The 25,731-nt window shown below is 36.6% G+C and overlaps 1 protein-coding gene across 9 annotated transcripts in view; it reads left to right on the top strand.

The window, feature by feature from the left end:
• CNTLN (centlein) overlaps window positions 1–25,731 on the top strand; it is a 198,954-nt gene that overhangs the window by 32,273 nt on the left and 140,950 nt on the right. For 7 of the 9 annotated variants that reach the window (XM_030004482.2, XM_030004483.1, XM_030004480.1 and 4 more), the window contains 3 exons: window positions 13,524–13,658; window positions 14,248–14,427; window positions 22,558–22,691. In XM_030004482.2, the coding sequence (XP_029860342.1) occupies window positions 13,524–13,658; window positions 14,248–14,427; window positions 22,558–22,691 (449 nt within the window). Of the gene's footprint in view, window positions 1–6,320; window positions 6,473–13,523; window positions 13,659–14,247; window positions 14,428–20,632; window positions 20,890–22,557; window positions 22,692–25,731 lie in introns of those variants that run through there. The other 2 variants (XM_030004481.1, XM_030004484.2) reach the window with 2 other exon arrangements.

Below are 25,731 nucleotides of genomic sequence, written 5' to 3'. Positions count from 1 at the left end.
TCTCAGCCTTTCCTTATAGGAGAGATGCTCCAGCATCTACATCATCTTCATGGCCCCTTGCTGGTCTCATTCCAGTAGCTCCATCTCTCTTTTGTACTATGGAGCCCAGAACTGGACACAGGACTCCAGGTGTGATCTCACCAGCGCTGAGGAGAGAGCAAGGATCACCTCCCTTGACCTGCTGGCAATACTTTGCCTAATGCAGCCCAGGATACCATTTGCCATCTTTGTCACAGTGGTACTATATTGATGCATGGACCCCAGCATACAAGGTTGCATGGGGTTGTTCCTCCCTGGGTGCAGGACTTCTCATTTCCAGTTGTTGAATTTCATGAGGTTCCTTTCAGCCCACTTCTCCAGCCTGTCCAGCTGCTGAACAGCAGCACAACCCTTTGGCATATCAGCCACTCTTCCCAGTTTTGTGTCATCAGCAAACTTGCTGAGGGTTTGCTTTGCCTGATAATGCAGATCATTAGTGAATTTTCTTACATTTCTGATGGCCCTTACTAGGGTCTTGCTTAGTTGAGGTAGGTTTTGTAGCCAGTGGTGTAAACTGAGGTAGGTTTCCAGAGCTTACCTACTTCTGGCTTGTTCAAAATAAACCTGATACAGCTACGTTTTTATAAACCAGCAATGCGTGATTATTCCTGCATTTCTACCCTATCCTTAAGTGAAAGAGAAAATACCTGTATAAGAAGTTTATAAGGATTTGTGTGTGGTAATGTGCTTTTAAGAAGGGCTGCCTGCTGTGGCAGCTTCTGAACCTGTGGTGTGCATCTTCATGGGATTGCTGTCTGTGGTTTCAGATCAGTTTCAGAAGCTGAATTGAAATTGATCAGAAATCTGAAATTGATAGTGTGATGCAGTTACCATTGGGAAGTAGAGAGAAGCTGAAAATGTAACTAGAACCAAGAAAAAGTGGCAGCCGGCAAAAGGAAGCTTCGTAAAATGATGGGAGGAGTTAACAGATGAGGAGGATGGAAGCTGCTTTTCTGATGATCGTCACAACTTTAATGCATGTTGTAATACAGCCCTTTCAAATAGCTTCCCTTAGAGTATCATTAACTTGGGAGGGCTTGTGAAGGGCACCAGATGGTGCCAATGGCCAGTGCTGTATATAAAAGCTGTGTACAAAGGTGGTGTCATTCTGACCTTCTTGCCTCATCCATTGGCTGGGATGCCACAGGACTGGAACAACAGGGGGATCATTTTCTGAGTTTTTGGGGTGGGTTTGGTGGTTTGGTAATCAGAGTCTGGAGCTGGCATAGAGAACAATGTACTAAGGAGCATTCTCATTTATTTGTTTTTTTTTTTTTAAATTTTTTCTTTCTTTGTTCATCTAAGCAAAAAAAATACTATTTGTGTAATTAACATGCAAGAAGGTTGCTTATGGAACTGTGAGTTTTGACAGTAATGACAATGAATGTTCTTTTCTGTAAACTGTAGACAGCAAGACTTCAAGGCTGTGTATTGCAGTCTACCAATCTGTTATGTCCGGGAAGGTGAGATTATGCAGTCATTCTTCTGCTGTTTTTCCCTTCCCCTTCACACATCATACAGATATACCAGTTGCAACAATATGATTTGTCATAGGGTATTTATTTACTAGGAATTTCTGAGTCGCCACCAAACAGCTGATTGAATGAGTCCATGCTGAGTAAGGGGAAAAAAGGTAAATAAATGGTGTATCTCATAATTCAACATGTATGTAAGCTGATATTGCTGCCAGAAACAACAACAAAACCCTAGAAGGAGAACATGAGATAATCTTTCTTCTCTTGTATTCTGCTTAGACTTTGTGCTGACATGCTTAAGAGCCCTTTTAAAATTACTGTAAATAAGAAAGCATATTCTCCAGACCCTAGGTGAGATGCATGTAGTTATTTAATACTGAGAGCTAAATTAGCCTTATTTGTAATGAGATATTTCAACTGTTTGAAGGGTTTCCATTTTAATGGATATTACTAAAGATCAACTAAATTAATTTAGAAACTTACGACTGAGAAGATGGTCTTTAATCACTTTTTTATAACCTAAATGGGAAAAAAAGGTGCTCAAATATTCATGAGAGTGGGACTTGTGGCTTTAGGGGTAAAAATCTGTAAACGACAGTTTTGCAAAACTTCTGCTGTCTAATATCTTTGGAATAGAGTACATGCATATTATTAAACATTTTAAATATGAAATAATGTGGAGCATTTAAAAATGTACCATTCAAATAAATATACTATTTATTGAAGCACTTAAGTTTTTTTTCATCTATTAGTGCACGTACATTCAGTACAATATATTGTATTGGAGTTGTTTTTTTCATCTATTAGTGCACGTACATTCAGTACAATATATTGTATTGGAGTTTTCCATTGTATTTTTCCCTTTGTTCCTTCTTATTTGTAGTTCTTGTCTTTGTAATTGGTAACTTTTGGTCTGGGTAGTCACAACTGTGCCTCGTCTGGCATATACATATTTATTCTAAATGCTGTGTGGTAAAAATCTTACTTCTTTGAGGTTGGCAGCTAGAAGCTATACTGATCTTATTACTGTCATTTTTGTTTTACACAGTGGCTCAAAACTCTTTTCTCAGGAGTTATGTACCCTTGCCATATATCAGTGTGTTTCAAGGAAAACAATTTCTAACTGCTGCCTTTAAGTGGGTAAATCACTATCTAAGAATTTTAATAGTTATTCTTCTGAAGGCTGACTGCTGCAGATATCTTTTTTTCATTCTCCCTTTTCTTTGGCAACATTTCTCACCTGGTGTATTTAATTTATAATGTTTGTGTATGTCTCAAATAGATCACTGGTGCGCTTTTTTTTTTTTCTTTTAAAATAAGGTGAGGTTTTTGGAAGAATGCATTAAAATTTTTGAATATAAACAATTAGTTTAGAGGATAATGTGGGAACAGGGAACTCAGTCTTCTGCCATTCATGCAATAGATGAATTAAAATATCTTATCCTGTTTTCCTTATATGAAATTAAAGATGCGTAAAAGTAGCAGTAAACATTTACTGTCTTCTATAACATTGTTAATTAATTAGGTTTCAATTTTGATCTGGAGGAACTAAAGCTAATCTTTTTGTCCTAGACCTTGTAACGTTTCAAAACCTTATCAACTGATTATACTCCAGAGGTGTTAAAATAGTACTAGCTTGCCTCATTATCTGCACTTTAAAATCTTGAGCTTGCTGTGCAAATCTATATTAAAGCCCCTTTAATGGGTCCTATTGAAAGAAGCATAATTCTACCTTCAAGCATTAATTAACACTAATAAATTTTTCTTAACTTTTGTACCTTCACCTGATTGTATTTTTCTTTGTAATAAAATGCTGTTATTAAATTAAGACAAATGTATACATGCATTATTGCTATCTAAATACTTTATTTCCAGTAGCATATAACCTTGATTATTCTTGTGTAATGAGGGACATGAGGATAATTTCGGTAATAGGGAGTTTGGATAAATGTGTCAGTAGTGATGAGATTATGTGAAGTTTATAAACTCATTGCAAAAAAAGTTTCTCCAGTGAATGAGATTTATAGATACTGCAAGCGAAGAATATCTGAGGACATTGACACTTTTTTTCCTTAAAAAATCATTTTACTCAAGTTGTACCTTGGAAAAGGGATTAGCCTTCAGTGGTGAAACTGTCTGTTTTATGTAGCCCCTTTGAACTACATCAGTGAATTACCATATGTCTTTGTGCCTTTCTGCTTGCCACCTTTTAGTTAGTTTTCTCATAAAGTTGAGGGAAAGAAGTCTTGCTTAGGAGCTGGCCTGAGTGAGAAAGATGGGGAGGAAAATATATTTATTATTCAAATAGTTGAAAGTTGTTGATTCTGGTTTATTGATAGAAGGCTACCTGAGGTGGGTGGTATGATGACTATGGCTAATATCTGTGGGCTTGTTTGTCTGAAGAAATTAATAAGCTGTAAATTACAGTGTACCTTTACAGCTCATTAGTACTTTTGTGTGAATTCCCAGTAGGAATGCTTTCTCTACAAGTTGAAAATGTGTTTCTGTGAGGTAGCTTACTCCATTTTGAGGAAGGAGTTTTCCTACTTCATCAGCAAAAAAGCAGCTATATTGGGTGTTCGTACAGGTGTGCTGTAAGTCCATGCTTCACCTTTTCATTAATTTGCCTGTGTAGCCATGCCTGAAGTTGGCTAGAGAGCTTCTGGATCTTTATTACTCAGCCTTTGTGTTCTCAGTGGTGTTTCTACAAAGATAGCCTGAAATGATAACTGCACTTGGATTAGACAGGAAAAAGTACAGTAAGTAAAGAAACGTGATGTTTCTTGTCCTCTGCCCATTCCACTAGTTTGAAATGCTCCATTCTTATGTTAGCAGAGCTCAATATTCAAGCCTGGAAAGAAGAGGGAGGTCATCTTTATGATCTCATTCATCCTGAGGGGAGCTTGGGGTCTGGTTTGGGAAATTTCTTGTTCAGTCCAGGTCAGAATAGTTATCATGTAGCCAATTAGAGTTACAATAGGATAGCCTTTTTTTCTTGAGATAAAAATAATTTCTAAAGCTGTTTGAAACTGGTTTTGCTGTAGAAGAGATTAACTTCTTAACTCTGTTCAGTATGTTATCTGGTTGCTGTAGTGACAATTTTTTGTTGTTGTTGTTGTTGTTAAGTCAGTATAGTTTTAAAAGGGTGAAGCTGGATTTTATTCCCCCTTTAAGGATGTTGATTGGGAGTCTTTTCATATATCATGGCTTCTTACCTGAATACAGGCAGATTTCCTCAAATGCAAGAAAATTGTTCCTTAAAGACCAGGTAGCAGAAAGAAGCATGCAGTGCCCTTTGAGATTAGGTTCTGCCCTTATGAATCTCCTGACCACACTTAGGAAGGATCAACTGTAAAGATCATAGCAACAGCTGTCCTTTATTTACTACACCTGATCTGGTAGTATTGATGTATGTGAGTGTAATGAAATACTGCATTGTCAGGAGTAAATGCTAGTAGGTATCGTTTCCTGCAGATCTCACATAGTCACGCACACTTCCAGAGACAGAGGCTAACTCACTCTGTGGACCTTGTATAGGCCTTGCTGTGGAGGAATGTGTAGAAAAAAACCCAGCCTAGTTCCATCAAGATCGTGGTCCTCAATGAAGAGAAAAAAAAAAAAAAGCTCATTTTAGCAGATTGTTGATTTTGATTTGGAATTAGTAGAGAGAATAGGGGGTCAGATGGTACTTTGGATTTTCTGCTGCCTGACCTAGAGGGCTGGGCTGCTGCTTTCCATAGCTTCCAAACATAGCTGCTAAGAAAAGAGGAAAAAGTAGAGAAAGTATCAATGTATTGGACAGTGCTGCTTTACAAGTGCTGTGTTTTATAGGTCCTGTAGAAAATCCAGTCTGTCCTGGTGCAGAGAATCACTAAGACAAAAGAGGAAAGGGGATTTATTTAGAGCAGCTGATGGTTAAGGTGATGTTAGAGCTGTGGCAGGTTTGTCAGATTATATTGTCAGTGTTGCCTGTAGTTACCCTCAGAGCTGTCATATCCTCATTAGAGGAAAGTGGACACTTAATCTCTAAATCTAGCAGATGCATTACTGCAATACATTCTATACTGGGAGAGGTGCTGGATTTATTATGAAGCTACAGCTTTTCTTTTTTGGCAGTGCTGTCTCATTTCCAAATTAGAGGTGTGTTCTTGTGAAAACTCTAAGTATTGCCCTCTTGCAGCGCAAGGAGCTTTAGTATTCCTTGTTTCAGAGGTGGCAAACCTATTGCACGTATGCTAGAAACAGTATTTGGCTCCCTTCTCAATGCAAAAATGCAGCTGCTGGCAATGCTTGCTTGCACTACGCCTGTGCAGCAGAAGGAACCAGCAGAAGGGATACAAAGGATTGTAGGATATCGTAAGAAGTGAAAAGAATAGTAGAGCTCTGTTTTTTGTGGAAGAGAGAAGGAACACGCTGCAGTGTAGTTGTAAGGAGCAGCTTGAGTGGAATGAAAAGGTGCACATTGTAAAAAAGTTTTGTCAGTGCTGTGACCTACTTAGCAGATTGCTAGCTGGAGATGGTTCCTTTGCTGCTAGTGAAAGTGACGTGCTAGAGTTGCAAGATACATAAAGTCACAGTTTATTTCTACCACATGTTCAAATACTAAGAAATTCTGTCAGGTGGTTCAATTAAGATAGCAAACTTTGCTGAAGACACCAAATTAATCACATCAGACAAGTCCAAAGAGGGCAATAGGGAGCATGGTGTTTATAATAGATTATACTGTTTGACCCTTCCTTAATCTATGGGTCAGATGAGAATTCAGGAGCAAGACCGGCTAGTGGTAGAGGAGTAAGTACGTATTCCCTACCTGCAGAATGAAGTCAGCTGCTCATATTTCTGGTCTGCTTCTCTGTAGAACCATTTTACTTGATCCTCTTAAAGAGCTTTAAAGAGTCTTCATTTTCTTTTCTTCCTCCTGCAAAAAAGACCTGCCCTTTTTCTCCAGCACAAAAATGGTAGGTAAGCATATTTGAATGGACAGTTTTTTGAGAGTGTTTTTCCTTGTATACATCTTTAAGTTATCACGGTTTATTTCATGTCTACTATTGACAGCAATACGCATTCAAAAATTCTCATTCATTTTTGGGAATGGTTTTGCAGATGCCTGCTTGCAGCTTCGTACTTCTTTTTCTCAGAAACAATTCTTTACATTGTTTAATCTCAGGGAGTCCTAGAAAGCATGGGATGGAGTAAAGAAGAAGAAACAAAGTTCTGATGGTATGAAAATCAAGTGAGCACCCCCACTTCAATTCCCCTCTTTTTGCAGGGTTTTTTGGTTGTTGGTTTTTTGGTTTTTTTTTTTTTTTTTTTTTTCATTTATTTAAGATCGTTATAGTGTAAGGGCAGGTGTGAAAAATAGGAATTAATAATGGGATATATACTCATAATACTATTGCATGAGTTACATTTCAATCCATTATATGTCAGTTGCTATTTTTCTGTGTTTTTTCTGTCTGTGGTAGGAGTCGAGTTCTAAGCTGAATAGTTCACTGTGAATACAGGCATCCTTTGGAAGGATACTCTAGAATCAGGTAGCACTGTTGGCATTTTACATTTGGAGCAGTATGGATTTAAAAATACCTTGTGTTTTTATATTGTAACTAGCTAGTGTCATTTTTACTATGAAAGGACGCCACACAGACTGCAAAATGCAGCAGATGACTTCTATAACATATGGTTACCTTTTCATGAATTATTTACATAGAACTTCTGTTCATCCTACATCTGAAAATAATTAAAGAATCTAATGAATAGTCATGAGATGACAGAGAGCAGATTTCTTTTGTTCGTTTTGGGTTGGGTTTTCTTGTTTTTATTTGGTAGGACTGTATGAGACTATGACTAGGTATGTTATTTGTTAAACATGTATGAGTATTCAAGTTTAGAACCATCAGGATTAAGAAAGCTGAAAAAATCTAAAGAGAAATTTGAGAAAGCTAAATCAAGGAAAGCTATGAAATGTTACTGGCACATTTTTAGTGGTGTCTACTTATTGTTCAATTCCTGCTAGAAAAATGGGAATTTGGAAAGGAAGGGAGGAAGTTAGTAGTGTGGTAAGTCAACATCAACTATTTGGTTGGGAAAAAGATGATGAAAGGGAGAGAATAAATATGTAAATGTTGAAGTAGGAATTTTGAGGTAAAGAAGTTTAAAAGAATGAATTATATTTTCACATTTAATTTGTAATAAAATAATTTCATTAATTTTGTTTCTGCTTAAGATGTCAGGATTTCATTAAAAGTCACTGCTTGGGGGAAAATACAATTTTTCATCAGTTCAAATTATTTTGTGTTCATTTTTATTTTTTATATGTGGTATACTAGAAGTGTACTACTGTACAGTGAAACCTTCTGATAAAGACTGTAACGAAGAAAGCACAGAATGTAATGTTTATTTGTTACCTTGATCCTTTTGGTAGTGGAAATTGAATGCATGTCCCTTCGTTGCAGTCATAGATGGACATCTTTAATATTGTGGTGCAGAGGCTTGAGGTTTTTTGTGAAGTGCAGCCAATGACAGAAACAAGGTGTGTTGTTGCATTTCTGTATCATTAGCAGCAGCAATGAAGGATATATGTGTCAGCTTTGCATTTCTGCTGGAATGATTTTTAGGGATATTTTGATAAACTATCAGTAGGTATTTGAGTTACCTTCTTGATGCGAAATGAAACCCACTCTTATCTACATTTTATGAACTTGTATAGAGGCAGGTATGCAATAACTGACTCAGTAATGCAGTCTGATCAAATTTCAAACTGCAGAATTATGAGTATTTGTTTTGGCTTTCTTTCTCCCTCCACCCCAAAAATGTAAAAATTTGGAGAACACTTAATGCAGCAATAGCGTGTACAGCTGTTGTTTCATAGTCCTTTCTGCATGCTTTTTATGTAGCAGACTAAAAAAAGTCTTTCACTGAAGACTGGAAGTTCAGGGGTGATATCTGCAACATCAAACAGTCCATAACTCCTGGTAGTTTTATCCTAACTTGTATTCTTTTTGGAAACAGACTCCTAGCGTTAAAAATTTATATTTTTGTTGCCACTTTCACTATCTCCATACAGTTGTATACTATCTAAATTCACAGTGGATAAAAATGAAGTTTAATTAAAAAACTTTTTGTATATCTATTCACATGAAATATTGACGGATAATTATGAAATCCTACTGCCGTGAAAAGACTCTGAGGTGTTCAGAGCCAAGACAAAAAAGGAGTATTTTTGCCCTTCAGTTTTGATCTGTAGTTTTCATAGCTCAGTTTCTCAGTTTGACTTAGCACATGATATGAAAGTTCCTAAAAAAGAAGTAGTTTTTGCAAGTAAACAATTTGACGTTATTAGGGAAGAAAAAAAAATTGTACTATGTTGTAGATAAAGAGATGCCATGGGAAAGGATAAAAATGAATTCTGGCATGACAGTCCTCTTAAACATCAAAGTCCTGCCCCACCAGGTTACAGTGTTTCTTTGTATGTACTGTTGCCTGGAGCATTCTGGGCTCCAGGGGTATACAAGGGATACTCTTTGATTCTTCCCAGCTAAACAAAAGGCAAATTCACTTCTAGAATACAGTTTTCTTTCTTGTATTTGGAAGTTTGTCTATGGAAAAACTTTGGAAGTGTACTCTAGTTGTCTTAGTTATATGAGTTTTTTTTTATAATTCTGGAGCACCAAGCTGTCAAAAGCCTATTGAACGTTGCTTTTTGTCCTGTTGTATTCAAACAAGTACGACTGCAGTCAATGCAAAATGTAAGTTGAGATTGTTCTTGTGTAGCATTAGCCTGTCTTTTATGGTATCTAGACAAAAACAGTAGATACTGTGGGAATAGACAAATTCCTTATAAGTGTTTTTTATGTGGTGAAGTCTGTCAAAATAATCACATGTGGGAGGTTGCCTCATGTGTTGATCAGGTATGGTTTCTGCTGTTTCACTTGCCTACCAAAGTAGGGTAGTCTTTTAGGAACACTGCTTGTGTTCTCTGCTGTAAGAAACCAGTCTTTACTCTCTTCTTCCTATTATACAAGGTAATTCATAGGTTGAGGAAGCAAAGTGCAAAAACAGCTGCACAGGCAAAGGCAGATGATAATTTACTTAATTGTCTGTATCTCAGACATTCTTCTTTATGACCCTTATTTCTACCCAGTCACGGCTCCCGAGTAATACTGCTGGATTTTTTCCCTTCTTTATAAGCACGTGAAACGAGCAGATATGAGAGTAAAAGTTCAATTCATTTAGAGGAAAAGATAAGAGTATACAAAGTGGTACCCAAGAAAAATGCTTTGAAACATAACAGGATTTTTTCCATGCAGGTATAACTTACCTAATGTTTCACTACTGCTGCAGTAGGTGACTTTGTAGACTACTCAGGTGAGTTTTCTGCTTAGTGATTGATGTGGTATATTTCCCTTTTGACTTAGTCTTAAGTGGGTCAGTTGTAGGGATAAGTAATTAGTGTGCAAGTCTGATTCAGGATAATCTGTCTGATTATCCTGCAAGGTATGCAAAGCAAGTAGCTTATTTGAGTTTAAAATTTCATCTCAGCAATATGGAACAAACGTTTGAAATAGCTAGTTGCACTTTTGTACCTTCATGTGTCCATTCATCCTCCAAATTGCTGGAAAACATCCCATTCCAAACAGGACCCAAAGATCTTTGATTTCACTTCACAAATATACATATGCTTACCAGTTTCCACACAGTGTATAATGAAACCAAGTAGTAACATGATGTAGCTTGTGTAGTCAAAAATTAGATGCCTTAAAGAGCTGGAGCTTCACTTTGAGATTTTGTTAGACCATGCATTTGTGAATTTTTAAATCTGTTAGAGCCAATAGGCTCTTTCAGATAGGTAGAATTTTGAAGGGTGTTCTTCAAACATAGACTTTGTCTTGATAAATGTTAAACAAGTAGTAATGAGCTGGAAGGAAGGCTCAAAGGAGCCACTTCCTCAAATTCTATGAGGACCTGGGGAGTGGGAGGGAGGCAAACAAAATAACTGATGCTTTCCATGGTAATGTGGATTCCTGCCTTTTTAAAGATGCAACTAAATAATCTCTGCCAGCAACAATTTGTTTCTGTAACTGTAATGATATATCTGAAGAGCAAATATTTCGCTTTTTGAATAGTGAAAATAGAGCCTGGTGTCTGGTAGGTTCAAAATATGAAAGAGGGGAGACCTTAGTTAAGAGAAAGTTCCTTAATTTTATTATCCCTTCCTTAATGTCTGCTGATAACAAACTAGGCTGAGAAGGTTTATGCACTGGGTTATATCTCTCAGAAAAACTTCATATAAATTTTTGAATTTGAAATTCGGGTTTAGTTTTTCTTTAGACGACATGGAAGAATGATTATGAATCTATAATCTTAGGCAAACTTTGACTGAGTCTGTTCAAAGTGCCAGTGCTGTAGAATGAATCTCTGTAGGGGAGTTAGTTTTATTACAAAAAATAAACAAGTATGCGTTAGGTTTGAGATTAAACTACAAATTAAACGCTGTTTTAAATACAAGCCAGTTCTGTGTGGTTTGGGGATTTTTTTTGGTCTGCTTGGAATTAATGACATCTGAGGTAAAAATCCGAGATATGAGAATATGAGGTTTCTGTATTTTCTTTCACATTCCTCTCCATTCTTGTTCTCATTTTTTCCATTCTTTCCAATTCTCATTCACTTTCCTTTCCATGTTTTTAAACACCATTGTTGGAAGGTACATAATTTTGTATATTCTTTGAATTCTCTGTGACTGCCATTGAGTATGAAGTACAACAAAGATAGTTATTTTTTTTTTCTTGATATGGTGAAATTTTTAGCATGGGAAAAAAAATCCTTCATGCTTCGCTACACTATTTACTAAGCATTATCCGTTCATGGTTGGTTGTTTTCAATATTCGCTACACAGGTTAGCTGGATTACATTACCTTTCTCATCTGCTGAACTGGTTGCAGGGTTTGTTCTTGCTTGGACATATTTTCTGCTATGTAGTGTGGTATGGGGTTTTGTTTATTTTGTGGGAAATGTTACCATATTTGTAACAGTGTGTGGATAGAATTAATGGTCAGAGGGATAAAATAAATTTACTAAGTATGGAGGAACAATATATAGAAAAGATTTGGAGATGGTAGTAGGAGAAAAAATAGAACAACAAAAATATTTGCAAGGAAGGTGGAAATGTAATGCATAGAAATAGTGAAGTCTACAGAAGATAGGCAGGTATTCAAAGTAATTTGGAAAAAGTTACAACAAATGTTTCTGTTAATAAGTAAAAAAATGAAACAAACAGGGAGGGAAAGATACAACCTACACCAATAAATAAAGTCATCTATACTTTTAATGACTAAGACATTTGCTAAATACATAGATTAATTTCACTGTACATCTTCAAGTATATTTTTCACATGCCTTACTGTCACACTAGCTCACTAGTGGCTTAAATAATAATACATAAAGAAATTATTTCTGCCAACATTAGTCTTAAAATCAAATATATGAAATTAATACTTTTTGTATGATTTAACTCTGGTAATACTGAAAAAGTTCATCAGCTGTTAAGCTAGCTGTCAAATGTTACAACACAGTGCAGCAGGAAGGGCAGAGAAGATTTACTTTGTACTCAGCAATTGTTTGTGTGGAGTAGGGAGAAGAGCTTGCATATCTTGAGGAGAAGCTAGTACTCAAACTGCTACTCAGACTCTCAAAATTGCCCCATCCTTCTGTGGTTATTGCTTTGTGAACAGTTTCCTTGTACAGTGTGGGTGCTCTGGATGCCAACGCACTGACACTGTTCCAATGTCTGGAGTAAGCCCTGCCTACCTCTCCACAGTTTGCTTTCTATGCAGGGCTGCAGCCTGTAATACATGTGTTTCTTCTTGTGAGCGAGTTACTTTGAATTTAGTGGTGACAGTTACTTTTTTTGCCCTAATTGTTACATGTAGCTTTACAATCAATGGTTGTTGAATATGTATGAATATGACTTCAATGCATTGTTTTACATGTTTTTTTCTCAGCGCATTTTCGTTCTTTTTCATGTGTGACATAGATGTGAACCATATTTAACCATTTGGAGTTTGCAAATCTTTACGTATGTTGTCAGGAGTATTGTAGAATAATCTAGAGGTATATCCTTTTGTTGATAATTTTTTGTTTCTGAACACATTTCATTTAGCTTGTATATTAAAGGCAAAGCAGTTGCATTTTTGTCCTGAGATAAGTTTCAGCTGTTTCTTACTACAATTACACTGTTACTGCTAGGAAAATGTTTTAGGTGAATGCCGTTTTGATTTACTAAGGGAAAGGACAAAACAGTACATGGAATTAAAACAGACTCCTGAAGACAAAAGCGGAGTTCTACTATGCATTTAAGAGTGAGGTTGTTTTAATATGAATGTCATAAGAATAGAATGCAAGATCTAACATGGACAGTTGAAGTTGGTTTTTTGATGTCAGTGAGATTTTACTATGTGTGGGTACACTAAACTGTTGAACAGAGTTGTATTATTTTTCTTGAGCTGCAAATTCAGTTAGACTTAATTCCCTTTTTACAACTATTTTGTATCATAATCTTTTCGGTTGCCTCACTTAATAGTTATTATCTTCACAAATTCTGGAGAATTTTGAACTCTACTTTTTGGCTTGATTTTTAGCATGCTAAAGGTGCAAGTGAAACAGTATTCTAAATGTATCTTAATCCCTAAGCACAAATATAACTTCTGCAAATGACTGCCTTCGTCTAAGCTTGACTGAATAGTTTCCATTCAGTTCTGCATTTATGGGCTCTTGTTTAGGAGCAGCAAGATATTCAGTTCCTCATTTAGGTTACTGTGTTATATAGTCATTCAGTTTTGACTATGATTAAAGTACTAATGAAATTAAAATAATGCTATAAAACTACTTATACCAGATTGTTAACATTTCATAAGTCTAAAATGCACAGGTCTAAAATCCAGTACATGCATGTTCTTTTACAATTGCTTTTTGTCTATTACAAGATTTTTTTTTTTTTTTTTTTTTTTTAAATAGACTCTCACAGGACAGCAGCAGGAGATAAACAACTTAATACAGAGAAAGATTGCTGTGGATGAGGAAAATGCCCGTTTGAAGAATGAATTCAGTAACTTGAACCAGAAATTTAAAGATAAAAGCCAAGAACTTAAGGTATATTAACTTGTACATAGTTGCATAAGACTGTAGCTTTGAAGTAGTTCTTTAAGCAATGTCAGCCTTTGTGGCACGGAAAGTGACAAGCTTGGAGAAAAAAATTGCCTTAGGCCTTGCTATACCTTACCATTTTCTTACATACCAACTCCGAGGAAGATGCTTTAAAGCCAAGAATCCAAGCTTTATAACTTTCAGATAAATAGTTAATGATGGAAATGGAGCAAAGAAAGTAGGAGTGTGAAGATGTGGCTTCTTGTAATTAGATTCTGATGGGACTGGCATTATTAATTGATAAAGCCGAGGTCTGGGAGGATATGTCTGTGTGGGTCTCAAAAATAGCTGGGGACAGCATCAAAGGCAGCTTGATCAATTAATGGGCTCTTTGCAAATGTGTACTCATCAAAGCTGTCATCCAGCTGAAAAATATGACCCTTCCACCTGCATGAAAGAGGCCAATAAAAGTACACAGGTGACCTTGGCCATCAAATATAGAAGAAGCTGCTGTGAGGGTAAAACTGCACAGTTTATATTTGCTGATTAGTTCTCACTTTTTTTGTTTATCGGCCCTTGTGGTACTGTTCTACAGGACACTGAGGAGTGTGCACAGAAGAAGGAAGAGCAAAACAGACTGGTTATAAAAAACCTGGAGGAGGAAAATAACGGATTAAATACATGCTGTGCTGACCTGCTAAATGACCTGGAGAAACTGAGGAAGCAGGAGGCACAATGGAAAACAGAAAAATCTGGCAATGATGTCAGAATAAAGGTACGAAGTGGAATGGCTTGCTGGATGTTATTTCAGAATTAACTTCTCCAGACGTTTTCACTACAAGTTATTTTCTTTAAATAACAAGTTATATATATTCAAATCTACCAGTGGGGACTTGCATTCATTTACATTCCTTCACTTAAGACCCACAGCTTTTTAAAAATTGATGTTGCAAAGCAGGAATCTGACTTCAAATAGTCATCTTAAAATGTAATCATTAAAAAATAAAAGATACTGTATTTTAAGATAAAATATATGTGTGAAATAATAAAAGCTTAAAAGTATTATCACTCACATTTTTTTTCTCAATGTGTAATTTACTTACCTATAATTTGGTTGCAGTAGACTTGATGTTTGTTGTTTTGGAGAAAAACTTTAAAACTTTAACTGCAATTTTGAATAAATTGTGTCCTAGCCTCCAGAGGGCTCTACTCTGTGAGAGGCCTTATTATTATATATATTAAGAAGTTATTTTCACTGTTTATGATAAAATGAAAAAGGAAATAATTGAATACATGGTACAGAATATTGTATCTTTTATTTAAATGATACTTTGTCTTGTTTGCTGGTGAAAATTGGCAAGTTCTTTTTAAATTCTTTTAAGAAATAAACCACAAACATGGTATCAAAGTGTTTGATGGCTGCTTGTACACCTGCCTAGTTAATGAATTCTTTTTATTTACATGGCTAATGAACACTCACAACACTGTGCTCGTTTACACTATCAAAGTATATGACACTCTGGTATATTCAATGTAGTAACTATCTAATGAACATCTTGCCCAGAAACACCTTTTTTTGTCCACTAGCAATTCACGGTTTTGATGACACTTCTGATTGTTGTGCTGATGGAAACCCTTTGTAAAGAGCTTCATTCAGTTCTGTTAACATGGGAATTAAAGTTCTTGCAAATTGAGGCCTTTGGAGTGGTTATGATAAAAGTATTATAGGATTCCCAGGACAACGAATGATTTGTTGATACTTGGGGGAGAAAATCTAGCGTGTACTAAACAGATTTAATAGTTTTCAAGTTGTGAAATGTAGTGCTTGTAATATTTGATAAATTATTGAAAATCATTGTTACCTACACCCACAATGAAAACAGTCAGAATAATTTTTTGTGTATCTGTCTTCCTGGCTGATAAGGCATGCTGAAGAGAGAAAGGTGTGTCACAGCCATGTGATTCCAGGGATGGGAATAAGTAGTGTTGGTGTTTCAGAGTGGGGTCACAAGCAGGTTGAGGTGACAGAGCGTGTCTAGAGCATGTCAGAGGTAATTTCTTGAGATGGGTGTTCCCTGAGGCAACCAGGAATGACACACAACTGGATCTGCTGTTCACAAACAGGGAAGTACTGATTAAGGAAATAATAATGGCAGCCTTGGCTATAATGATCATGAGATTGTGAAGACCAAGATCCTGAGAAGGTGAAGGAAGGAGAGTAGCACAGTACTGACCTGGAATTAAGGAGAAGAGTCTTCAGCTTGTTGAGGGAACCAGCAGGTGGAATCCCATGAGAAGCAGCACTGAAGGGTAAAAGAGCTCAGGAAAATTATCAAATCCTTAAAGACAGCTTCCTCTAAGTCCAAGTATGGTCCACGCTGATACTCAGGAAAACAAGTGGATGTATCAGGAGACCAGCTTGGCTAAACAGAATTAATTGCTAAACTCCAGTGTAGGGTGGGGGTGGAAAGCAGTATTCAGGAAGTAGAAACAGTGAAAGCTGTTCTGAACAAAGGAGTTCAGAAACGTTGTCTGGGCACTCAAGGATGGTGGTTACCTACCTACAGTTGAGACTTGCAAGTGATGACAGGTATAACAAGAGTTTCTTGCACCACTTTAGTAGTAAAAGGCTGAACAAGGAAAATGGGGGCCTGTTGCTGAAAGGGAAGGATGAGTTAGTGACAGCAGGTAATAGATACAGCAGAGGAACTGAACGTTGTCTTCGCCAACAAGATTCCCCCAAGCATTTGTGCCTAGAGGCAGACTTCAAGGAGAACTACTAAGAGTGGATGAACTGGGAAATACCTGCGAGAACTTGACTAGTACACATCCATTGGATGAACTGAACTGCATCCAAGGGTGCTGAGAGAGTTGCCTGATGTCACTGTCAGGCTTCTGCCTGCCATCTTTCAAAGGCAGTAGAGATCAGGGGAGGTCCCTGATGAGAAGCATAATCCAAGAAAAAAGGTTGGTTGGCCTCACTTCAGTCCCTGGGAAAATCACAAAGAAAGTTGTCTTGGAAGTAATTTCTGGGCACATAGTTGAGAAAGTGACTAGAAACAATCATGGATTTATCAAGGATGAATCGTTCCTGAGCAACCTGATTGTCTTTTGTGACAAAATGATTGTGTCTGTGGACAAGAGGAAAGCTTGGATGTGACTGACCTTAAGCAAGATTTTTGACAATGTCTTGCTGTGTTCCTGTACCCAAGTTCCGATGTTACAGCTGGATAGGTGGATAACAACAGGTTTAAAGGAACTGTTTGGATGTTTGGGTTCAGAGAGCTGTGGTTAATGCATTGTACTCTGTCTGTAGGCTGGTAATAAGTGGTGTACTGCAGGATCTATCCTGGGCCTGTCTTGTTTGAAATCTTTATCAGTGACCTGGAAGAGGGGACAGTGAGCATGCTCGTCAAGTTTGCAGATGACACCAAACTGTGGGGAAGTGAATGTGCTTGAGGGCTCTGCTGCCATCCAGGGGGACCTTGACAGAAACAGGCCAACAGGAGCCTTAACCAGGACAAATGATGAGTCTTTCCCTGAGAGGCAGAGCCCTGCAGCCATACAGAGGCCAGGGATCAGCTTTGGGGGACAGCCCTGGGCACTGGCGGGCAGCAAGCTGCATTAGGGCCAGCCTTGTGCACCAAGACAGCAATGAGGGCCAGCAGCACCTAGAGAGGCAGGAGCAGGGCATGGCCCCAAGAGCTACAAGAGCCAGGGGAGAAATTGACCCCCTCTGCTCAGTACTCTAGGTGCTGCACTCATTTTTGGGTGTAGTACAAGAAAGATACCAGTAAACTGGCTGACGGTGAGACAATGGGCCTGGAGACCTTACCTTGTGAGGAGAGGCTGTGGGGACAGGCTGGTTCAGCCAAGAGGAGGGATGGGTCTGGGGCTGTGGCCATCCAACAGCATCTCCAGCACCAGCAAGAGGGGGTGGAGGAGACACAGCCAGGCTCTTCACAGCTTTGTGTGGCAGAAGGGTAAAAGGCAGTACAAGCTGAAACAGGAAAAGCTGAGGCTGGAGATAGAGAAGCCTTTTCCCAAGGAGGACAGCCCAGGAGTGGGGCTGGGGCCCAGGGAGGCTGGGCCATCTCCATCCTTAGGAGATTTCAACCCCTGACTTTGTGAAGCCCTGAGCAGTCCTGTCAGACCCCCTGGCTTAACCTGCTTTAGGCAGGGTCTGTGACTGGAGACCTCACTAGGTTGCCGCCCACCTGCATGTGTCCATGGGTCTGATGACCCAGCTTCTGCCTTTCTCGCCCCCCCGTCCCCCACCCCTTTTTTTCCCTTTCCCTTCTGTGATGTTAACAAGTGACTATACACCTTTGCTAGTGGACAGAGTTAGGTGAAGTTGATGATCTCACAAGACTATTCCAAGGATTGAGAAGCATATGAAAAATACTACCTGCAAGAGGGAAATGTTTGACCTCTAGGAAGTAGTAATATGTTGCTTCATTGTTTTTTATCAGTATTTTGTAAAAAAATAACTTATAAAAACATGCAAAGTTATTTTTGTAGTTCATCACTGTTTACATATGGTCTTCCTGTAAATATTTGCTTGAAAATTTAAGATACAGTTTGAATTAATTTCTCACTCTTTTCCTGACATTCCCCATTTCTATTACTCTACACTCAAGAATCAATATTGGATGCCAGATTGGCTCTTAAGAGGATGCTTATAAACAATAAAGAATTATAATTTTTTTATCCACAGTGGCCAGGTATGACAACTATCACACTACACAATATTGGGCTCCAGATAATGTTCTAATGTATACACCCCAATATAACATGTCTCTGAAATGCTTTCAAGAAGTAATTTATAAGCAAATTCAATAATGGAATTGTATTGTTTTTTCCCAAGTGATTGTAAAAATGGTTATAGATAAAAACTATTTGAATTCAGAAATTATATCCCCTTCTGAAAGTCAGTTCTACCTCTCAGCCTTGAGTTTGGGAGTTGAACCAGCATCTCTTTTTGTACACATTTTTCATTAATAAACACTATATTTAACAATATTGTAGATGATGTTGTATACAGACCCTATTTATGTTAGTCTCCTATATCTGTGGAAGAATAAAATGAAACCATATCAATGTGAGCTACCTCAACATTGTTTTTAAAATATGCATTAGATGATAGAATTGCTAGGTCTAAATAACAGATTCTTCTTTTGGAACAGTGGCCCTTTGTTCAGAGACTGAACTAAGTGTTACAAGCCCCATCTCGTTTTTTTTTTTCCCTAGTCTTTAAACCATCTTCTGTGCAGAAAAGCGTCACTTGTCACTTTCAAACACTGGTTGTTTCCAGTTCTACTATAAGCTGAATTGGTGTATAAAATTCAACTTTTTCAAACTGAGAGAAGAAGCTTCTATGGCTAGTTTGTCCACTTAACGAATATTTCTTTAAAGATTTTTTGTATTAGTTGAAATCCCAGTGAGACGGATTAACAGGAAGAGACTTGATAAGGTGGCTAAAACAGTGGCAATAGTGTTTTATTGTTTGTCTTTCCTTTGTATACCTTCATATAAATAATGTACAGTGTACAAAAAATTAATATAGGGCTTTACTTTCTGCCTTAAAGTAGTTCTTGAGAATTACTCTTCTGTGCTTTCCAGGGCTTAGATCAGCTTTCTGTACCTCCTGAAAGTGCACAAGTGGAAAAGCTGTCAATCAGCCACTTTATGCATGGATGTGTCTCCATATTTAAGAATGAAATAGGGATTTGAGTTATTTTGTTGTTCTTTGGGTGGAGCTTACTTAAATTATTGTTTAATAATAAGAAGAATCTGTATTTTCCCAAACGTAGTCAGTCACAAAAGACTTTGTATGTAGACACAAAAAATGTCACACTGGTGGATTTTAAGTGGAGGTGTGATCTAAAAGATAGTGAAATTGCTTACTGTTTTGTTTTGTTTTTCTAGTTAGCAAATTACTTGTTAAAATTCTTGAAGTCTGAAGGTGGGAGCTTTTAAAGAAACAGGGAGAAGTGTGGTATTTTAAAATTTAAACACTTTGAGAAACAGCCATCTATGTCAAGAGCAGCCTGGGATTTTAGTTCCACTGAAAAATGAGGATTTTATTGAGATGGGACCTTGAAAAAATACTCTCACTTCTGTCATAGTACATGACAAGGAAAAACATGAAGACAAAGCTACTGTATTTGAAAGTGACTTTCTAAGGATTTGAAGCTACAAATAATGAAACCTAAGTGTTAATTCACAGTGAGTCCATAATCTATGCACAACTATGCTGCCTCATGCCTTGTCTATGTGTTATGCTTTTCATGTTTGAAGTTCTTTTAAATTCACATTTTCTCTGATTTTTCTGAGTTTGTAGTTCTTGGACTTGAAGGGATCAAAATATTCCTGTAATGTTTTACCTTAAATTATTATTCTGCTATTTATCTTCATTTCATTTTAGTTAGGATCACCACTTTTCATGGCTAGAAATAATGACAAAACTTATTTCTGTTCTTTGCTTTCAGTACTGTTATAAAGAAGTATCATATCTTTTACTGTGTCTTGTATTTTTCTCTAAGATAGGCATTTTCTTCATCATATGACTGAATTATTAGATGTTTTGACTTACTGTGTTTTAAATAGCACCTACTTTGCTTTAATATGCTTTAAAAGATTGAATTCTAAACAGTCTATATGTACAATTGAAATTAGCTTTAATTTGAATATCAGGCTTAGGAGAATTTGTATTTAGCAAATTTTCAGTCTGCATGTTTACGCAATGAAACTACCTTCTCAGCTACTGTATCAACTAGAAGGCAACATAATAAATTCCACATTATTTAAAAAAAAATGGAGATACTAGAAATTGAGTGTAAAAAATTATAGGTTATTTCATAATCTTAGATTTCTGAATTTGATACAAAAGCTCAGTATGTACAAAATGCCTCAGTATATGATATTTCAGTATATAAGCTATTTGTATGACCAGTTCCTCCTTACCTCTATTTTCATGTTTTGCCCTTTCAGTAATGCTTCCAAAAAAAGTCAAGGTTTCAAAATAAGTTCACAAGGTTGAACTGATTAATTTGTTAGTTGAAATCAAAATTTGAACTCCCGTATGTCACAAATGGGGCGAAGTACTCAAAGATACTTTTCTTCTGGTTTTAAATTCTGCCATTGTATAACCTCTAAAGTTGTATTTATGACTAATTTGTTACCTATTTTTTGTATTGTATTTACCCTGCAATGGATGATGGGAACTTAAGCACTGGTAAGATCAGATTTTTTTAAATCTCTACCATGAAAAACCTCTGCAACTCTCTAGTGTGTTGTGAAAGATAGGCAAATAGGATTTATTCACAGAAAATGTGAACTGTTATAATTTTTGTTCACATATACAGTAACTTCTAGCTGCTGTGGAAAAAAAAATCCAAAACACTGAGGAGAAACCCTAAGATTTGGGTGCAAGTTATAAATACCTTATTACACTTCAACATTTTCATATGTTGATAGAATGAACTGTCTGGTATCACTCTGAAATCTTTTGTTATCTGAGAAAAAGTAATTTTTGCTACCTAGCCATTGAGATTGAATGATGACTTCATTTGTCAGGTACACCAGGTATATAGCCTGAAATTTATCATGAAACAAATACTTTTCCTACCTCATTCACTCATGAATCTTGCTATTTCCTCACATTAATGTTACTGTTATTAACAGGACATGATAATTCTTGTCCAAATTCAAAGAATCTGATTGTAGTACACTTCTGATACACCCAAATATGTATAAGACACTTTTATGCTATTTTAGAGGCAATTATTTATTAGCTTTTCAGTTATAAAAATTTTTGGTACCTTCAGTATTTGAGGCGTCTTTGCTGAAAGGGAAAATGTGTATTTCTTTAAGTCTATATGAAAATAGAAGATAAACTAATACACTGTTGGAAGTAGATTAGGGATGCTATCCTACTAGGAGGTATTTATTTTAAATTATTGATGAATCCTGGAATATTTGACTTACTGAGAACAAGTGATTGTGTCTGTGAGTAGGGTAATACCAAAGCAGGTCTAAGGCCATTGCCACCTTCTGAAACTCTGCCTTAGATATTACTGTGATATTTCTATTCCCATTCTTGCCTCAAAACACTCTGGGCAAATAGTCCTACGAAGCTTCTTAAGGACTGAAGTACTCTTCTAAGCTGCTAAACCTGCAGAGAACTCTAGTAAGGTCACTATGTAGAGATCAAAGTGTTGCTTGAATAAGCTGCCTTGCTGCTCTATTTCCCAGATCCACCTTCACACTTTGCTGACTAACTTCTACAATAAGGCTTACTGTAAAAGGAAAACTATTGCTTGTTTACATTGTTTTCAACGAGCATTTCCGGAAGTTTTCTTGTACGCTATTTCTTTTCCTGAAGAAACTATTCCTTGCACTGAATTAGAAGTTCAAAATCAGAGCAGATTTAAAAAGCAGTTTCAAAAATGAATCTGTATCCATGATTCTTAGTTCATGTGTGCAATATTGTGCATTTTTTGGATAACTTAATGAATATATAGCTGTTTATTGTTAGGAGTGAGTTTCTTCTGTTTGATTTCTTCAGAGAAAACAAGGTCTAATCAGTTCAGTAATTAAATAGGGTACTATTGCTTTGCAAAGATTTGATTCAGGGTTCTCCTTCCACATGCAACAAACGAATTAAGGAAAACTTCCTAGAGTAAAGAATAGGTGGCCACCTAAAATTTGAAATGCACATCTTTTTTCTGGTATTTCACATTTTTCATACATGCACACGTGCACATATACCTATATATATTTGCTTAGACCACAATAAGTATATGCATGAATGTATGTGCACATCTGTATGTCTATATAAGTAGATAACTTGCATAGTAGATTTTAACTCTTTCTTATATAACGCTTTCTATATTCTTTGCAGAATTTGGAAACTGATTTAACAGAGGCAAGAGAACAAATGAAAGAGTTGCGCAGTATATGCAGTAACTTGTCATCTCAGGTGGCTGTGAAACAGGAAGAACTCTCCCAAAAGGATTCTGATGTGATTAAAGCTAAGTAAGTATGTCATGATTTCATTACCTTTAAGTATCAATCTTCTCAAAAAGGCTATTGTTCCACTTACAAAGCAGTGTCTTGCATTAGCGGTATTTTTGTGCAGCAGTGTATTTCATACCATTCTGTTCTGCAAGCTGTAAAGCTTTTGGAAGTCTACCAGTAGATGACAGTTTATGTAGACTGTCTGATGTATTTTGACTCTTAGTATATTTTTATCAGTTTTTGAATAGGGATAGACTTTAAAAATTGCACTCTGTAATTAGGATTGGGTCACAGAACTACCAATCTGCACTGAAAGTAACAAAATACTGATATGATTAGTGATGTATGAACGTTTAGTTGGAGAGGCTAAATGCCCTAAACTTGGAAAAGCTTTAAGCCTAACTTTAACTTTTTAATTAGAGTCAAATCTGAGGAGTCAGCAGAAGTCTGTATAAGCCTGTGCTAAAGGTTTAAAGTGCAGTGATTTAAGCTTTATCTTAGGTCTCACACCATTTCTTTATACTGAATCTGTAAGATTAGCGCTGCATTATTTAAGTCCTGGGAAAGAAATGAAGGATGGAATGAATTATACGAATTGACTAGACTACTGAATTCCTCAAAATGAAGGGAAATGGCAGAAGACAATTGGTAACTTTAAGTGGATTCTCAGAAAACTGTCCATTTTTCACGTTTTGGTTTCAGAGGCATACACAGAGTTTATCACTCCTGTGTTAGACAAATAATGTTCCCTTCAGTATTCCCTCAAACTGTGGCTATGCCTGAAGAGCTGCAGTTGGGATGCAGAAATCACTGGTATGGATACTCTGCTTTGCTTTCCAAGCAGAAGTAATCTTACTGTAGGGAGTCAGTATCTAAGTCTTTTGGTGAAAAAAATAGAAATATGATTTTTGATGACTCTGACCTAAATTGTCATCCTAGTATTTGTTGAAATCTTTACAGGAAAAATGATGGCTTGTTATTTTCGTATTTAAAAGGTATAACTGTTGCATTTTCAAAAGTCAATAAAAATAGGCAAGTTTAATGGGAAATTGCATTGAAAGAGGCAATCACTGGAATTTGTGAAATTCATCAATGGACTAATAGGCTTTATTATCTTCTGAAATTGTTATCAGAAATACATATATGTGTGAGAGGACAAAGGACAGCAAAGAAGACATTTTTAAAGTCAGGTAATCAAGGTTTGCAAAGTTACTGCTTGTTGGTTACAGTTCAGGGTGCTGCAGACTGAGTTGGCCTAAACATTGAACTTAAAATTTCTCAGAATATATTCTTTCAATATTCACTGCAAAACAACCTCTTTGAATTTGTCACAGACATCTCGTTTAAGTATGTAATTAAAATAAGCACTTTTTGAACATGAGGTCTGAACTTGAAGTAACAAAAAGGTGGACAACATACTTATTTTGAAGTGTTTGAAGACTTTTTCGGTATGTTTTTCCATTTCCTTCTAAATTTATGGAAAACAGTTTGGCAAACTGATGATACATGTTTTTCTGTGTGCTCAGATGTTTTCCTTCCCGGTTACTTAACTGGCATTGTGATGAATGATAGTATTTTTCCATATCACTAGTATGTGAGTTATACTTGACATGTTATATATGTGTATATTTGATCAGTATCATTGTAATTCAATGTCTGCTAATCTTTCTTAATGAACTGTCTTCAACTACAAGTTTGTTGTTGACATGTCTATTACGAAAAAAGAAGGTTTCTGCTAAATGGCTTATATAAGATTCACAGTTTCAGGCAGCAGTTTCAGTAGTTAGCAATACAAACTAAGAATTTCAAATATCCTGTATTTTTTTGTAGTACAGAATACTGAAGTTTCTCCTTATCTTTCCCAGGTGTCAGTATACAGATAAAACAATTTTTCTATTGGTTCTTAATGGCAAAAAAAAAGGTCAAAATAAAAGTCTGTGTAGACAAAAGCCAAACTCTTACTTAAATTAAAGAAAGCAAACCCTCCAGAATTAAAGGAAAAAATTTGAGCAGAAAATAAAGTCTTTACATCTTCTCATCTTCCTAGGCTGCGATCTTAAAACTGTTGACTTAATGACTGAAGCATTTGGTTGTTGCTTTTTTTTTTTAGCTGATAACTATTTTTTTTGTTGTTATCCTTGTTTAAAACTTAGTCTTATAAAAGTTTTAATTGAATGCTCAGTTTTCATTTAATGCTGGCAGAAAATTATTTGACAAATAGTGTGGAAAATAGCCCATCTACCTGACTATCTCCAGCTTCCCATCATCAGTTTCAAACTTTTGGACCTGAAAAAGACAATGTGATTTGCAAATCTTTCTGTTCTCCCCACTGCTCTGTCTGTCTCTCCCAGTCTGCTGCCTGCCTGCCTTACCCCCCCCCCCCCCCTTTTTGAAAACAGACCAGGAACACAGCTGTAATTATTAGAAACAAACTCTGGAGGAAAAAAGGAAGGAAAACTGGCTTCCTTCATTTGGTGTCTTCTTTTGTATGCAGTGTAGGCAGATCCAGAAAAACACTCCTTCAGCTGACACCTTGGTAATACTGTCTGAAATTTTTACAGTAGATGCTAAAATCAATTGGAAAAGAAAGTCTCTAAGTTTCAACATGTAAACTGGTCTGGTGCTCTGTTTCTTGTGCAGTCATAACTTCTGGCTCTGTTCTGCATATCTGTCAGTTTGTTAGTAAAAGCTTTTTTCAGTTTAACTGTAACTGTTTGTAGACATTAAGAGAACTGTTTTCTTTAAGGGGCAGTCTTTTTCAGCAAATTAGCAGGGACCAAAATTTTGAAGAAGTACTCCACTTTAACTCTGGCCCTACAGAATAGCGTGTGTTTTTGAAAATCCCACCCAGTGTCAGTAAAAGTCTGTCACATGCTTCTGAGGCCTGGAAGATAAATTTTCTAAGAGCAGTGAACAGACAGTATTTACAGGGTCCATCATGCACAGTGGATGTCTTCAAGAAGTCACAACCTTTCTTTGCTGGCTTTATTTTTGCAAAGCACTCTTGATCTCACTGGGTTTAATTTCAAACTCCTGAAGTAACTGTGAAGCGCATTTC

The sequence above is a fragment of the Aquila chrysaetos genome, chromosome Z (assembly GCF_900496995.4).
Source record: "Aquila chrysaetos chrysaetos chromosome Z, bAquChr1.4, whole genome shotgun sequence".
NCBI lineage: Eukaryota > Metazoa > Chordata > Aves > Accipitriformes > Accipitridae > Aquila > Aquila chrysaetos.
The sequence above is the reverse complement of the archived record's forward strand: the minus strand, read 5'-3'. Positions and strand labels throughout refer to the sequence as shown.